This window comes from Chiroxiphia lanceolata, chromosome 23, assembly GCF_009829145.1.
Source record: "Chiroxiphia lanceolata isolate bChiLan1 chromosome 23, bChiLan1.pri, whole genome shotgun sequence".
NCBI lineage: Eukaryota > Metazoa > Chordata > Aves > Passeriformes > Pipridae > Chiroxiphia > Chiroxiphia lanceolata.
In genome coordinates, this window is record NC_045659.1 from 875515 (window position 1) to 892379 (window position 16865).

The following is a 16865-nucleotide window of genomic DNA, read 5'->3' on the forward strand; positions in this document are numbered from 1 at the left end:
GCCACTGGGACAGTTCTCATACTGGCACTACCCCCACAGCCACGTTGGACACGGCTCCGTGTGGTGCCACACCAGTGCCAGCCAAGCACCTGCTCCTGGAGCAGTGAGCAGAGATCTCTGTTCTGGGTAATTTCCTGACACAGAAATATGCAGCATCATTCCACTTTCAGGCAGGGAAACAAATGAGTCTCTTCTTGCTCCCCTCTCCTGTTTTCCCCTCCTCCCCACCCTCATTTGATCCCGCTCCATGTGGCAACATCAAACGAGCGTTGAATATTTTAGCTCCTGTAAAATATTTATGTTATAACGCACGGAAGGAAATCGGTCGCTTCCAGGCCATGTAAACATATGCCTCCAAACAGCTAGATCCCTGGCAGTGCTGGGTGAGGATGTGACTGCACAGCTGTTGCCTTCCCAGGTATTTAAAGCCCTGGGAGGCCAAGCATGACCAGGAAGGGGCAGGGAAAGGAGGACCAGGATCTCGGAGCCCGACCGGCTGCCGATGGAGCATCGCTCGCCCTCAGGCAGCTCCTCTGCCCTGCCCCACAGAAGGGTGGGCAAAGGTGGTGCTCTGAACCCCTAGAAGAGCGAGGGGAGGGCGAGGGCCTGCCCTCCACCCAGCAACTGGAGATTAATTGAGGCCTGCCATTAAAATGTCACCGAGAAAATTATTAAGTTAAGGTAAACCACTTCCACGCGTCAAAAGCAAAGGCAATCAGTCCCAGGCATGTCCCCCTAGGAAATTATGTGGAGTAATTAATCAAAAAGCTAATGAGAAATGTGTTTTCTTTCCCAGCCTAACACCACATCATATTCTTATTAGCCAAGGTTATTACAATAGTAATCATGCATGCTCCGAGTTCAGATTGGGTTTTTTGCTCCACTGCCACCAATTTAGAAAGCCATTAATGGGAAAGATAAACCCCGATACACAAACCAGCCTTTTGTGTTTGTGTGCCCGGCGGGTGATCCTTGCCTGTCACCCAATTCCGGGCCACCCCTGCCCGTCATGACGGGCATCACGGGCGGGCACTGCCAGAGACACACCACAAACCAGGGAGCTGCTGGGCCGAGGCTGCCAGATCCCCTGGTGCCCTGCTCTGCTCTTCCAGTCCTTTCCCAGGATGGAAATAATCAACACCCAAACTCCAAGAGACATTCTCACTGTGCACAGGAGACAGGTTAGGATTAGGGTTCGGGAAATTGGGAATGGCGTTGTTTGTGAGCACCCAGTCCTGGCACTGGATGCTCATCCCTTATCCAGCTCTATCCCTCTTGTTCTAATGCCAGGAAGGGAGACATGAGTTGCTCTGTAAATCCAGCTGGAAGCAGGTAATCTGCTTGCTACAATGGGTTCCCCCTTGGCCCAGCTCAAAGCACAGCCACCTGCCAATCTCAGCAGCCCCAAACTGCACCGTCAGCACCTGGCAAAGGGAAACCAGCTCTGCTTGATATTCAGCATTAAATAATTCAGCCCCTACAGAGAGACGGGGGAGAAGAATGAGCCTGACAAAAAATATAAAGATTTCCTATGCCCTGTTAAAAATGCATTGACCTGATTAGCTCAGCTCGAGGAATGCTGAGCCACACTGGAGCTGAGCAGGGAATCCCAGTCTGCACTGACAGCAGCTCAGAGAGGACCTTGGCGGGCAAATCCCACTCTCCAGTGCACAGGAGCACCTTCGGGGGGGTGTTTTCCTGCTAAACTTCTTTTCCTTGCTTGCATACGTGTGACACATGGGAGATCTTGCTGCAGGAGGGCTTTCCTTCAGAGAATCACAGAAACAGTTGGAACAAGTTGGAAAAGACCTCCAAGATCATCATCAAGACCAACCTTTGACCAATCACCACCTTGTCAACTAGACCAGAGCACTGAGTGCCATGTCCAGTTGTCTCTTGTCCAGGGACATCCCACACCTTCCCTGTGCAGCCCCTGGCAGCTCCCTCAGGGCTCCGTGGGCACAAGCCAGAGCATTGGAGCCCCCCTCCCTTCCCTGAGCCCCCCTGCACAGCTGCCCCTCTGCCTCCCCGCCTGCCACACCACTGAGGAATCCCACACAGTCTCTCCAGGATGTTTGGCAGCCCCAACTTTGATGTGTGGATTAATGAGAACTGACATTGCTGGAGCAAAGCCTTCAGAAGCCCAAAGGCAGGGCCCGGGGCAAGCCTGGAGGGGACAAGGCTCTCTGAGTGCTCCCTTTGATCGCTCCGTGCTTGGCTTCACCTCCCAGCAGCGGGAGCGGGGCCTGGAGGGGTGGTGGCACACACAGTCGGGCTGCCCAGGGCTGGGTGGTTCCAGTGGGCACCCTGGATGGTCCCACTGGGCACCATCCCTGGGGCTGGGTTCGCAGTGGCACCCTGGCACAGCCACCTGAGCACACACTGGCATCCCAGCGAGGACATCCCATGGGAGCCAGGCTGGAGCCTCCCAGCACTGCTCCCGCCTCCCTGCCCACCCCGGCACAGGGCAAGGTCACAGGTGCTCGCCTGCAGCACTGGAGCTGCACTGGCCAGGAAGGGGATGTGGTGTCTCCATGTCCTCTGCCTGGAACAGGGCTCCTTTCCTCTAGGCTGGGGACCTCATGGCATGGCACTTGAGCAGGGCTGGATTTGGCCAATGTCCTACCATGGCACCTGGAGAGAAAACAACCACGTCACCAAGAGAGAAAACAACCACGTCACCACCCAAACACCCCAAGGAGGAGCTGCTGCAATATAATAAACTCCCTCCTAATCCACTAACTGAAAAACCTCTGGGCATAAACCTCCCTGGGATCCCAACAGGAGCACAGCTGGGGACAAGGAGCTGTTAGTGCCGAGCGGGATGAGGAGGATGAGGAAGGCTGTGGTGGGACCAGCAGCCAAGAGCTCTAATCCCTGCATTGCTCTCCGGGGCTCTCCACAGCCCCCCATTGATGCACTCATCAGAAGGGGCTCCCCCAGGGTAGGTGGGCAGAGCCCTGGGTGCTGCAGCATTCAGAGAAGGGCCCTTCAAGAGGAAATCTGTTCGTTAGCCAGTAATTACACACGGGCCAGAACACTGTCAGGGCATCAGGGACATAAAGCACTCCACAGTTATAATTTGGAATTCCTGCTGGAGGGTGTTTACTGCTGGAGCAACACTTGGTTTACAGCAGGGCACCAGCCTGGCCCTGGGGCCAGAGGTGCCAAGAGGCAGAGGGTCCTGCCCTCGGCCACCGCTGCTGGAATCCCCTGGAGCAGCCACAGTCACTGGGGACGTGGCCATGGGCATCCCCCGGAGCAGCCGAGGCCGTGGGCCTCGCCCTTGCCAGCCCTGCAATCCCTGTCCCCACAGCAGAGGGGACCAGGCTCCGGGCACTGCCATCCTCACCTTCTCCTCCTGCACAGGAACTCGGGCTGGCGGCGTTGGCGTCGGGCAGCCTTGGCTGATGAAGTTATAATTCCTGAAGTTCCTCCAAAATGAATATGGATGCACATCTGCCTCCGCTTAGGTGTAACAAATTGGTAGAGATTGTGTTAAATTATGCTGAAACCGTGTCCACTGCCAACATCCCAACTACCCCGGGCACGGAGTGGTTGTGGCCCGGAGCTGCCGGGATCTTCCATGGACTGGAAGAAAGAAATGCTGCAGTTTTAACTCTTCATCAGTTTAGTGCAGAGGGGGTCCTCCACATGCTCCTGCTCCTGGAGAGGATGAGCAGACACTCTGGGGGAGGCAGGGGCGGCCAGGCTGCCCCTGAGACCCCATTCCATGGTGGGGACACGGTGCTGTCCCCCAGGGGTGGCCACAGGGTAACTGAGGCACGGGAACCTTCCCACGCCCCGGGTGTGCAGCAGAGCATGGCTGAACCATGAGCCCAATTACCCAGGGCCTTGCTCTACCCACCAGATAACGCATCTAAAACATGTTTATTTCCATCCAGGCTGCTTCTCAATTTGATTATTTATCTCCCATTTAGCCTCTGACAGATCAAAGGCTCGGCGGAGGGGAAGCGGAGCTGGGCTGCGCATGAAAATGAGCCTCGATACATAATTAATTAACATAAAACAGTTTCATTAGGAGATGGTGTTACATGGCTGTTTGTCTTAAAAATTTAAGCTGTGTAAAGAGCACGAGGGAAAATACATCTCCCTGCCAGCCCCTTTCCCGTTGCTGCCCAGCCCAGCCCAGCTCCAGCTCCCGGGAGCACAGGGAGGGGCTGGAGCGTGGCCCCTCTCCCTGAATTGCACGCCATGCCTCCTACCCTTGATTATTAATCTGTTTTTAATTCTATTAAGAGATAGCCAGGAGAAAGAGTATCAATTTTAGATTAACAAGGTTATTAGCACTTAATTATGTGAGGTGTCTTTGTAATTGAAAAGGAAAAGAGGAAGCGCCATAAATATCCCGGCCCCCGAGCTCCTGGGGGTTTGCGGGTGGCTCTTTATTCACGAGGCTGTGGAACCATAAATATTAAATATCTGGTGAAAAAAAATTACAAGGCAGAGAGAGGATGCCCTCTGGATATTCCGGCGCCGAATGCTCTTGCATTTACAAATATTCATTAACTGGGATCTGCAAAGTTATTTCCACCAAGACTCGGCAAAGGAGGAAGAGAGAGAGAGGTTATTGAAAAAAAAAAAAAAATAAGAGTCTAGAGTAAATATTATTAGTAATTTTTATCTCTGCGTGTCCCTAATTATGCCATAATTAGGGAAAGTGCACATATGCATATACAATCACTAACCTGTCGGTCTCAGGGATCTTCATTCCCAGCTCTGCTGTGGGATGGAGTTGCCGGGAAAAACTCTTCTCCCCCAAAAAGAAATGGGGGGGGAGTGCCCTGGGAGGACCCACTGTGGCACCATCCCCCAGTGCTCCGTGCTGAAAGCCCGGGACGATTTAGGGAGCCACCAGCTCTTCCCAGCACCCGCGACCTGGAGCTGCTGCCAGTTAGAGAGAAATTAAATGACAAATTTCAGGCTCTTTTTAATTAAAAAATAATAGAACTCAGCAGGAAACGGTGCAATAACACAGCACTTCCAGAGCCCACTTTGCTGGAGCTGTTAAAAAAACAACAGCCAAGAGGCAGGTGGGGGGGGAGAAGCCACATTCACAGGGACAGGTGTGACAGGACAGGTGTGGCAGGACAGACACAGCGTGGCCAAGGGTCCATTCCCAGGACCATCCCTCCCACCAGCCCCACGAGTCCCCCTCCCATGGGCAAGGGGCTCCTGGGGGCAGGCAGTATCACACCCCAGGAATTAAGCTCTTAATCTAAACACATTACCATGAGCTCATCAACAAAAATCTAATTACGACGCGTGAGGCCAAACTTAATTGCTCGTCCTTGACACGAGCAGTGCCCACAGAAGCCCATGAGCCAGAGAGAGCCTGTTACTGGTATTATCCTGCTCCTTGCAAAAGTAGGAAAGGAAAATGGGGGAAAAAGTACTGATGTGCAATTAGCAGCAGAACATCAGACAAATGAGCTTGTTAATTGTTGGGGGAAGCTCCGAGGGTCATTAGCAGGTGCCTGTCTGGGGGCTGGGCAGGGGGAGGCTGCTGGGATGCCAGTACCAGCTCCAGAGGGACAGACAGGCAGTGGCAGGACCTCACGGACTCCAAAAAGGAGGAAAACGGCTTAAACCCCAGCTTTTCTCAGAGTAACAGAGCATAAAGACAGGAGCTGGAGCAGATTCCGAGCTCGGCCCTGTTGTCCCACCCTGGGGAGCCAGGCCCCAGCTCCCCCCAAACACCCCTGGGCTCCTCGTTAGCTGATCCCACTAATGAGGGAATCAGGATGCAGGAGGTGGCTGAGCCCCGCTGCCTCCCCCGCACGCTCCTCCCCGACTTATCACTAGTCACAGGATGTTTACAATAATTTTTAATTTGCGCAATTATTAATCATTTTTCTATCTGTCTCATTTGCATAATAATTACTCTGCTCGCTGTTTGCCATGACTGTGAATGACAGTGGTTTAAATTAAATTAAGATTTTAATATTCATTTTTTCGGGTTAAAGCTAATCAAAGTTGCTGCTCTATGCCAAGACTGGGGCTGTGCCCTTCCAGAACCACTAATGAAGAGATCCACGTCCCGGTGTCACTCCTCCATCTCCATCACCCTGCTCGTCCCAGAGGATCCCGCAGCATTTTCCAATTGCTCTGCTGCCAGAACTGCTCAGACAAGGCCACATCTGGGACAGGACATGTGGGATGCAGAGCAAGGGCACGGGGACAAACCTGCCTCCCTGCTCCCTGGGCAGCACACGGGGACAGGATCATCACCTGAGCTCCCCATACCCTCATTTGGCATAGATGCATCTTAAAAATAAAATATCTGGTAACAAACACGTAACAGATGTATAAACCCAGCACTGTGATGAACGAGGAGGTCCCCAGGTTAGTACCTCTAAAATTTTTAAACCCCAGCTTTCAAAATCAGCTGCAAGAGCAGAACTCGATACTGCTTTCAGGTCCTAAGCACAACATTTTTTTTAGTACTAGCATTAAAATTGCTTTACTTCCCTAAGAGCAGCTTATAATTCCAGCTATGACACGAGCCAGCTGTGACTGTGGCTCTGCAAGAGCAGCCACTGTCACTAAGCAGGTGAGGAAGGTACCAGCATCCACCTGAGCGACAACTCTGCTCACAAGGGCAAATTCAATCATTCCACAGTAGGTTTTTTCACATTTCCAGCAGCACTCAGATAAGTGAGAGCAAAAACGAGTGTGTGTCAAGTGGAACTGCACTTGTCAAGGCTGCACCTGCCTCAGGTTACAGGGGCAAAAGAAATAGGACCTTGATGACAGAAAGGGGAAGTACAATTGGAAACACCTGAGCAGGCTGACAACACCCTGGGAGCCCCCACCTCACACCATCACCTCCCACTCCCAAACCATTCCCTGCCCAACAGGCTGCAACAGGGCCCAGGCTGGGAAAGATTGACCCACCTTGGAAAAACCACCACCACACAAAATCACGTAAAAAAACAAAGGTGTTATTTACAGGTGTACACACCAATTCCAGGACTGCTAGAAACGTTACACAGGGATAAAAAACTGGAAAGTCCCAAGGGTCTGGCATTCCAGAGCAGATTTTGCCATTATCCCTCCCACCCACAGCCCTCCTAACGCTGGAGAATCCCTGGAAAGAGCGATCCTGCCCTGCCCCTGCCCACTGCTGCAGCCAAGGCATCTCCATGGAAACTGCTGCCTGCATTCCATCCCTGCTCCCCAGCACCTCAACAAGAACAACTGTATTTATTTCCACAAGTGCTTTCTGGCATGCAGGGATTAAGGGAAGCTCTGCCCGGCCTCCAGCTCTGAGACTGACAAATCTGATCACAGGGGAGGGGTTGCTACACTTCACACCAGAGCCTCAGGCAGCAGCGTGGGGGAAGTGCTGAGATCAGCACTGTCCAGAAGGGTCTGGGGGAACCAGCTGCTCCAAAATATAAGGGAAGCAATTTAACCACTCTCCATACATTTACTTCCACAAGAAATGGACCCCCCCAAAGAGTTGCTGGCGCTCCAGAAGATCCTGCTGCCCAATGCAGGTCGCTCTTCTAGTGCCAGAGCATTCCCTGCTCACTTTCCTGCTTGAACAGGGCCAGGAGAAGCTGAGTTTGAACTCCACTGCACTTTGGTGACTCTGGGATCTACAGGGCATGATAACTACACAAACTCAGCAGAAGTTCAGAAGCTAAACTTAACCTTAGTTATGGAGCAGACCGACCTACTGCATGAGTGTAACTCTCGTGACCAAACGTTCGGCATATTTGCACCTGAGATTTAGGACACCTGAGGCTTGGGAACCACCCCCAGAGGTCACAGCATTTGGCATAGAACAAAAGAGTTTGTTAGAAGACAACTAAAGGGACCAGGGACCAGAAAACAGTGTCTTCCACAGAGAGCTGGGGGCTCCTGCAGGCAGTGGCCCCTTCAAGTCTCTGAGCTTGTCCCTGGTTGACAGGAATCCAGCCTTGCCTCTCGGAAGATGGTCCACTGGAATACTGAATGCCAAGGACAGGGCTTGTTCCAGGGAGAGCAGGCCATTCCTCACAGCTTTGGCAGCAGGTGATGTCCAGGGGATCACTCCAGGAGCTCTGCACAGTTCTTGTCTCACCTACATGTCCTCAACACTCCACTTGTAGGCGAGTTCCTGCACTGCCTTCTTGTTGGCAATCCGGGCAAAGCGCTGCTGCTCGAACCCGTTGGACCTGCAAAGGGACACCCAGGTGACCAGGAGCTGCTGGGCAGAAGCTTTTCTAAAGCCACAAAACTTGGTAGAGGTCCTACTACCAAGTTCTCCACTACATTTGCTCTGGTTACTGTGGTTACCAAGTTCACACCGCTGAGGTTACTCACACCCCTCCTGAGAGTACCAGCCTTGTCCTTCTGTCCCATCACCCATTTGTAACTTAATCTATTCAAACTTCCAACTGCCAACAACCTCACTCATCCAGTAACTGGGAATCTTTACACTATGACCACTCTGAAGCAAAATTCCCTTATTTTTATTCTATTTTAACAGAAACAAGTACCTGTCCACACCGTCCCAGCGATGCCCGGGCCAGATGTTAAACCTGTTGAGTGGAGGTGCTGGTCCCTTGTACCTGGGTTTTTCTGGAACAAAAAGAGCAGAACAGCTGTTTGTTTTCAGCACAGTCAGGGGGTCACATCCTCACCCATCCAAGGGGTGTCTGCAGGTACACAGGCAGGGTGCACAGGCCACCTGACAGCCAGGTACAGCTCCCAGAGGAAGCTCCCAAAGGCCCACTTCAGCAAACTGCACCCTGCCGAGTTTTAACTCAGCAGATCCTGCTCTGAGCTAAGAAATCATAGTCACCATTAGTGGTAACAAGGCAGTAACTCCAGAGACCACAGAGAAAGTCCCTCAGGATTCAGCTGTTCCAGCAATTTACAGAAGAGCAGCTGCCTTTCTACGCTGCTGAGGCCCTAAACCACAGGTGTAATTCCAGAGCCAAACCTTTCTCCTTGTTCTCCTTGGCCTTCCTTTTTTTGATGAGGGCAGCCATGGGGTCTCCTTCCCTCTCTTGCTCCCTCAGCATTCGATCCAGGTCCTGGTCATCGATGTAACGGGCCAAGGGCTTCTGCATCTCTTTGATGGCATCTTCCACGTTCTGCTGCTGCTGCCTCTCCTGTGCCAGCCTGGAAAACACAGAGTTTCACCCAAACCCAAGCAACCGTTCCCCGGGACGTGTTCAGTTTGCAGGATGCATCATGCTCCTGAACTCCCACTGTGTGTGCAGCATTCCCTATGCACTCCAGCAACACAGGGAACAACTGAGGGATCTGTAAGACATGTGGAAGATGCACTCCCCTGGTCCAGACCCAAACTTGGGAGGAAGTGAAATGCAACACCACCAGACTGGAAGCAGATCGGAACTGGGCTAAAGGCAGGAGATGGGGAGCATTGGGACCACCTCACCCTTTTCCCCACTTGGCATATTGCTCTTCTCTCTTGGCCTCTGCTTCAGCCTTCTGCCTCTGCTCCAGCTGCTCCTGTGCCAGGTTCCTCTTGCGGCCGGACTTGTCTCGGAACACTGTCTTGGCATTCCGGGATTCCTCTGGAGGGGATAGATGCCTCAAGTCACACGTTTTGGAACATTTTGCCATCTCCACGCAATTCAATTGCTGTAACTTTCATTTTGTTTGTCCTACTCTCCCAAAGAGCCTGTCACCCAAAGCCACAGCAGCTGAAGCAGACGAGAAGGTGAGCTGGGCTCAGGCCGTGTTCCCACATTCCTACCTTCCAGGTGCTTCATGCTTTTGTCTGGCTTCTGGAGCTCCTGCTTCTCCTTCTGCAGCACCTCTGCTGACACCAAGCCAGCTCTGACCCCAGATGACATCGTGTTTGCCTGGAAACCAAACAAACCCCACATTTAAGCTGGCTGAGAACAGCGCACTGAGCCAGAGGTCTAACAAGGGACCACCCAAAACCACGAGGGACAGAGCAGGGACAGCCCTGGTAAAGCCATCTGTACAAAAACTTCCCCAATTTGCCAGTCATTAGACTTCCAGTTTTTCACAGCAGGAAGCAACAAACAGCTGGAAAGGAAAGAGGCAATGCTTACCTTCCTGGGAGATCCCCTGGTGTCCTGGCGATGTGGGGAGTGGTCCGGGGGACTCCGTGACCTATGCTGGCCCTTCCCAGCTGGAGAGCTCCGTCCTGGAGGAAACGAATCAGAGTGTGAAGATTTGATAATCCCATACAAGGGAACAGGAATCACTGTCATGCCTGCAGAGCACCAACCCACAGGATCTACCTGTGGGAGCGTGGAACACAATGGCAGGGCGGGGAGAGCCCATGGCACAGGGCAGGTGGGACACACCTGTCCCAAAACTCACCTTTCATTTGGCTTTTCCTCAGACTGGGTGAGCCGGGCTTGTCTCTCCGAGGGGGTGGATCAGGGCTGTCGTGACGCTGCTTCCTGGGAGGCGACAGCTCCGGGGTGTCGTGGCGGCGACGCCTGGGAGGGGACAGGTCTGGGGTGTCACAGCGCTGTTTTCTGGGAGGAGATGAGTCCGGCGTGTCGTGACGCTGCCTCCGGGGAGGTGACGGATCTGGCGTGTCACGACGTCGTCGCCGGGGAGGTGAAGGGTCTGGAGTGTCCTGACGCTGTCGCCGCCTGGGAGGGGACAGGTCTGGGGTGTCATGACGTTGTTTTCTGGGAGGGGACGGATCAGGGGTGTCATGACGTTTCCTCCTGGGGGGGGAAGGATCAGGGGTGTCATGACGTTTCCTCCTGGGGGGTGACGGATCAGGGGTGTCGTGGCGTTTCCTCCTGGGGGGTGACGGATCAGGGGTGTCATGACGTTTTTTCCTAGGAGGTGACGGATCAGGAGTATCCTGGCGTTTCCTCCTGGGAGGAGAGGGATCAGGGGTGTCGTGGCGTTTCCTTCTGGGAGGGGATGGATCAGGGGTGTCGTGGCGTTTCCTTCTGGGAGGGGATGGATCAGGGGTGTCATGACGTTTCCTTCTGGGAGGGGATGGATCAGGAGTATCCTGGCGTTTCCTCCTGGGGGGTGATGGATCAGGGGTGTCATGACGTTTCCTCCTGGGGGGTGATGGATCAGGGGTGTCGTGGCGCTGCCGTCTCGGGGCAGAGGGGTCCAGGGAGCCGTTGTGTTCCCCCCTCGGTGGCGAAGGGTCCGGGGAGTCGTGGCGTTGCCGCCTGGGAGGGCAAGGGCAAGAGAAGGTGACAATGAGCTCAGTTTGTGTTTCGTTTGCTCAGAAACAAAACCTGCAGAGCTGTGGAGTCGGTCAAGGCTGAAAACAGCTTTGTGAAGGTGAATTCACATGGATTCTGCACCTCTGTGTAGGGACCTGCAGCACCGAGCCACAGCCTCCCCAGAGCACACCCCACAAACCCTCCCAGGAGCCTAGATCACAGGACAGCTGGAATTTTCAGTTCTCCACCCTCACCATCACTCCAATCGAGAGGGATCATCACCCTGATTTTCCTGGCACTGTCAGAGGACTATGGGATAGCTGTTCCCCACGTTACACACACCCAGGGAGCTGCCAGCCCCCCTCCCAGGCAGGAGTTATCCAGCAGGGAAAAGTCCTGTGGATACCTGTGCCCACATTTTACAGCAAAGCACTTGGAAACTGCAGAACCAGAGAGACAAAACCAGAAAACCAGAGTGAACCAAGAGCAGAATTCCCGGTTGAAGCCCCCCATACCTCATGGCAGACTTGGCAGGTCCCGAAATATCCGAACTCTGGGAATCCTCATTCTGGTCTAGAGGAAAACAATGAGGATCACCACTGTTAGGGCTCTGCACAGCTCAGGAGCCCTCCAGTGTTTCAAGGATTTAGTTTTAACTTGTGTCACTGTTTAGAGCAGTCAAACATTAGGGTGGGAGGGTGGAAGGGTCTGCTCCCACCTCCCAAAAGCTTCCACTTGGAGTTTGTTCGGAATTCCTCCATGAGCTTCACCTCATCAGGACGTTCATCAATGAACTCTGCCACCTGGAAACACACCACCACGGTAAACAAGAGGGCTGTGAAGGAAAGAAGAGGCAGGATTCCCACCCTCCAACACAACTTATTCAGCAGAACTGCTGAGGGACTGATGTGTGACCATCCTTTAGCTGCCTTCCCAGGGGAAGATCTCAAAACAACTTTCCAAAGTCTTTTTCTTCAACATTTCTCCCTTCACTACCAAGGTTTCCAGCAGTGAAGGTTCCAAGGTTACACTGCAGCAGCCACCAGCCATCCCAGTTCCTCCTGCCTTGTTCCAGCAGCTGTTGTGACACTCAGAACTGCTGTGCTCTTGGAAAACACAGAGCCATAAAGAACAGGCTCCTTTGAGCTCACACAGCTCTCCAGGGCTCCGAGCAGGAATCCCACCCAGGGAGACAGGAGGAGAAGGGATTTGGCGTCTGAAACCGCCGGCTCACCACAGGCATGTCCGCTTCGTCGTCGTCCTCCTCCTCCTTCTGCGGGGCGGTGGCGATGCTGTTCCAGCTCACGTCATCATCCACGATCCGCATCCTACGAGCGGGGAGACCGTCAGGAGCGTCCCGGTCCCGGGAGGGGAGCTCAGGACGGGGTTCTGGGGAGATTTTGGGGCACCGTGGAACCCGGGCCCGCCGCAGGCCGCGCCGCCCCCTTTCCCCCCGGGACTCACCCGGCCCTGCCGGTGCCGCCCGGCGGTCTCTTCTTGCGGCGGCGGCGGGGCTGGGCGGGCGCGGCGGGGCCGCTCAGGTACCGCTGCAGGTACTCGGCCTTGGACACCCCCGGCGCCGCCATCGCGGCCGCTGACGCGCAACCGCCGCGCCGGCAGGAAGGGGCGGGGCCACAACTATGTGTGCTGTGTGGGCGGGGCCAGACCGCAGAGCGGCCGTAGATAGAGCTGCGATTGGGCGTGGCCAGACGGGCAATGGCCATAGAAGGCGTGGAGGGGGCGTGGCCAGGCCGCGATCGGAGCTGTGGGCGTGGCCAGGCCGCGCCCAGCGTTGTGAATGGAGCACGCGCGGGGCAGCGGCGGACGCGGCACTTCCCTTATTTTGTCCGTGTATCTGTATCCAAACACCTTTATTTGGGGGTCGCGGCCCCGATTTCCAGCCCCCCGCCCCCCCCCATCAACATAACACCTCCCGCAGGGAGGCCCCGAGGCCCAGCCCCGCTGCCTTCAGCCTGGAGCAGCTCCCCTGACTCCCAGGAAGGGGAGAAGAGTCCTGGCCCCAGATCAAGTCCTGGTCCCTGGAGCGGCTGGGAAAGGGGCTGAAGGGGTCCGGCGCCCCATGCTACCGGCCCGAGGCGCCCTCAGGCTCGTAGCCCTCCGTCTTCATGTCGTTCAGCCCCAGGTCCTCGTTCTGCTCGAACGTGCGCTCGTAGCGCTCCACCCTCAGCTCCGGGTCCTTCTCCGGGGCGTACACGTTCTGTGGGGAGAGGGGAAAACCTCCTGTACTGCCCTCTTTCCAAAGGCTGGGGCTCCCTGCCCCCAAGAACCCCCACAGGAATACAGAAGAGCCCATGCCAGGGGCCCAGGGCTGTACCTGGAGGTAGCTGTTGCCTGCAGGGTCATCCATGATGAAGTGAGCCTTGTTCTTCCCGTCTATGATCTGCAGGAATAGAGCAGGTCCAGCCATCAAGGCTCTTCCTAATCCTTCAGCACTTCTGGCAGAGGACGGGAATTCAGAACACACTCACCTCCTGCAGCTTCCCAATGAACTCCTGCAGCTTCCCCGTCCTGCTGGGCGTGGAGCTGTCCCCCAGAGTGAAGGGGTTCCTCTCCACCTGGAAGGGCAGGTGAGCACCTGTGAGGCAGGGAGAACCAGGGCCAGCCCAAACAGGGGCACAGAGGGGGCTGAGTCCCACCAGGCTCACTCACCAGGTCACGGATGTCCTTCAGGAGCCCCTCCAGCGTGGTGAACTTCCCCCCCAGCGCTCCCATCCCCAGCTCAAACTCCAGCTCTGGGATCTCCACACTGCATGTCTCGGACTGTGACAGTGAACATCCTGTGAGTCCCCATGGAGGGATGGCTGGGCCCCCCTGGACTCCTCACAGCCTCCACAGGAGGACAGGGCAGGTATCCAAGGGTAGTGTACCTTCAGGATGTCCCTTGTCATGTCAGAAGGGTCTGTAATCCGGAGGGTAATCCTGGTGCCTTGTGGTTCAATTGCTCCTCCAGACTTCACCTAGGAACAGCTGGCAGTCAGCTCCATGGAATTCACACTCAAATCACACCACGATGCTTTAAGAGCAGCCCAGAGGCCACTGGAAACCTCGTACAGTACCTGAAGTCAACCCCAAACCTGGGACAGAGCCTCAACATCCAGCATAAAGCACCTCCTGACACCACCCCAAATCCAGCCTCCCTCCCAGCCTGGCTCCAAACCACCACACTGGGAAGCAGAACTCAGGGACAAAGGCACCCACTCCCCCCCCAAAAAAAAAAAAAAAAAAAGAGGTCAGCACTTTTCCAGCTCACCTCATTCGTCCTGTGCCCACAGGAGTCGCAGTTTGTGGCCATGATAATCACTTCCTTGAAGTGTGGGATTTCTGGAGCAGACAGTCAAGGAAAACCCAAGGCAGCAGCCTCAGTCCTTCCCGAGGTACTGCAGGAGCTCGCTGTGAGCGGCCCTGAGACAGCTCTGCACCCTGGCAGGCTCCACTAGAGAATCCATCCAGGTGCAGCAGGAAGAGCCCAGGGTCAGCACAGGGACCCTCACCCCACCCCACCTCCCTGCAGACCCCCACCCACGCCCACCCCCCTCAAAGGATACGCACCACCTTCATGTTCGTGTTGGCCGGGGCGTTGCACTCAGGGCAGTTGGTGTTGAACTGCAGGACCTGGGGCAGGGCAAGGGAAAGAGGGGTCAGGACGTCCTAGTCAGCCCAGAACACCCCTCCTGGGTGTCACCTCTGCACTGCAACATCACCCACCTCGTCCCTCAGATCCTCTGCAGCGTCAGGCGGCTTCGCATCCACCTCCTCCCCCTGCAAGAGAAGCAGGTTCCCCAATCTGGGGGCTCCCAGGGAACAAGGGATTCATCAGCCCTGCTCCCCAAGCTGAGAGCACATGGCCCAGCAGCCCCCAGTCACCTCCAGTCCCAGCATAGCAGCCTGCTGGGGGGTCCTCCTGTAGTGGGTGACCACGAGGGCGTCGTCCCGCCGCGGCGCGTGGGGGTTCTCCACAAAGCTGTTCCCTGAGGGATCGTCGATGATCTGCGGGAAAAGGGAGCCTGAGGGAGCCGTCCTGCACTCCCCGTGCCAAACAGGGCCTCCCTCCCGTGTGCACTCACAAAGGTGAAGGGGGAATTCATTTCTTTCAGCTGCCTCAGTTTTCCAATGAACTCGTCTATTTTCCTGGCCACCTCTTCATCTGTCGCCTGCAAGATGACACGGAGTCATTTAGGTTGGAAAAGACCTCCCAAGGTCACCAAGTCCAACTGCTGCAGGGGCTGCCCAGAGCTGATGGCAAAGGTGATCCTGGCACAAGAGCCCCCAGTGCTCTCCCCCACCACCCCTGCACAACACCAGTGGGCAGGGGATGATCAACCCAAGGATTTGCCATCCCTGAGGAGCTCCCCCTTTCCCAGCACCTCACCCTGCGCACGGGCTGGTCCTGCTCCAGGCCTGCCACAGCTCTGTCAATGATCCCCTCGATGGTGGTGAGGACTGGAGAGGGGAAGAAAACAGAGGTGATGGCACCATTCACACACCACAGTCCCCCCCCACCAAACTGCTCTGAGCTGGGGGGCACATCACCCACCTCCCTTCTGGGAGAAGGCAGGGATCTCAAAGTCCAGCTCTGGAATTCGAGCCATGGCACAGTCAGTCTTCACCACCTCCCTGTTCATGTCCTGTATACACAGTTGGGGAGCAGCATTAGGATCCCCAGCAGATCCGGGGGCTCCCACACTGGGCTGTGCAGCAGCATTGGCTCCAGCCCCCTCTCCGCTGGGAACGTGCACATTTTGTGCTTGGAACAGTTACTGCCAAACAAATAAAGCTATTTGCCAAACAGCACAGAAGATAAACACTTTGTGGCTGGAGCCAGACCAGCCCGTGAGGGACAAAGGTGTGCACAGGGCAGCCCCCCGTGCCCTTCACCTGGCGTGAGGTGACAGCCAGGGTGTAGCGCACGCCCTGCTCCTGGATCCTGCCTGCTGACTGGATCTCCGTGTTGGACCAGGAGCAGCTGTCGCAGGAGAAGGAGCTGACGATGATCTCTTTGAAGAAGGGGATCCTGGTGAGCAGGAGCCGCGTCACTCCCTGTCGTGGGAACCCGAACCCTCAGGGCAGCGTTCCGCAGGCCCCACATCCCTGTCAGCCCCTCCCAGTGTGGGCACCTCCCTGATCCCAAACCTCTCCCCACCCCAGCAGCCCCTGCCCACCTCCCTCCACATCCCACCAGTGCCCCCCGCCCCAGCTGCGGCCCCCAGTGGATCCTCCCTTGCTCCTGCAGACCCCTGTACCGAGACCCACATCCCTGCAGCCCCCTGTGTCCCCCACCCGCCAACCCCTGTCCTGCTCCCACCGCGACCCCCGCAGACCCCTGCACACCCCGGACCCCTGCACACCCCGTCCTGCCCCCCCCCGCAGATCCCGGTACACCCCGGACCCCTGCACAGCCCTGCACACCCCGACCCCCGCAGACCCCCATGGGGGCCCAGCCCCGGCTCCCCCCGCTGCCTCACGTTGCGGAAGCAGTTCATGCAGAGGGACTCGATCTCCGCCGGCTGCTGCTCGCCGTCGTCGGCGCTGAGGGGCCGGAACAGGGACCCCCCCGACCCCGGGCCCGGCTCCATCGCCCCCAGCGCTGACATGGCGATGCCCGCCCGCCGTCACGTGGCGGGGGCGGTCACGTGTCCCAGGGCGGTCACGTGCCCCCGGGCGGTCATGTGACACGTGCTCCCA

The 16865-nt window shown here is 56.0% G+C and overlaps 2 protein-coding genes and 1 long non-coding RNA gene across 3 annotated transcripts; all 3 read right to left on the bottom strand.

Moving 5' to 3' along the window:
- Positions 1–2491: 2491 nt before the first annotated feature.
- LOC116797785 lies at positions 2492–4904 on the bottom strand. The gene is made up of 3 exons (XR_004360752.1): positions 4710–4904; positions 3353–3666; positions 2492–2634 (listed from the first exon to the last, which is right to left on the bottom strand). It is a non-coding gene; the product is annotated as an uncharacterized LOC116797785 (long non-coding RNA).
- A 2040-nt stretch (positions 4905–6944) lies between these two features.
- Positions 6945–12768, bottom strand: BUD13 (BUD13 homolog). The gene is made up of 11 exons (XM_032709622.1): positions 12627–12768; positions 12397–12490; positions 11881–11965; positions 11678–11735; positions 10339–11165; positions 10065–10159; positions 9740–9848; positions 9419–9557; positions 8957–9138; positions 8511–8592; positions 6945–8186 (listed from the first exon to the last, which is right to left on the bottom strand). Exons 1-11 carry the CDS (start codon positions 12746–12748, stop codon positions 8093–8095), a joined length of 1887 nt encoding a protein of 628 aa, XP_032565513.1. The 5' UTR covers positions 12749–12768; the 3' UTR covers positions 6945–8092.
- A 232-nt stretch (positions 12769–13000) lies between these two features.
- Positions 13001–16807, bottom strand: ZPR1 (ZPR1 zinc finger). The gene is made up of 14 exons (XM_032709447.1): positions 16646–16807; positions 16059–16220; positions 15718–15808; positions 15553–15623; positions 15248–15334; positions 15048–15170; positions 14889–14942; positions 14729–14795; positions 14434–14504; positions 14051–14140; positions 13833–13943; positions 13652–13738; positions 13498–13563; positions 13001–13380 (listed from the first exon to the last, which is right to left on the bottom strand). The coding sequence occupies exons 1-14, from the start codon at positions 16772–16774 to the stop codon at positions 13246–13248; spliced, it is 1344 nt and encodes a 447-aa protein (XP_032565338.1). The 5' UTR covers positions 16775–16807; the 3' UTR covers positions 13001–13245.
- Positions 16808–16865: the final 58 nt, after the last annotated feature.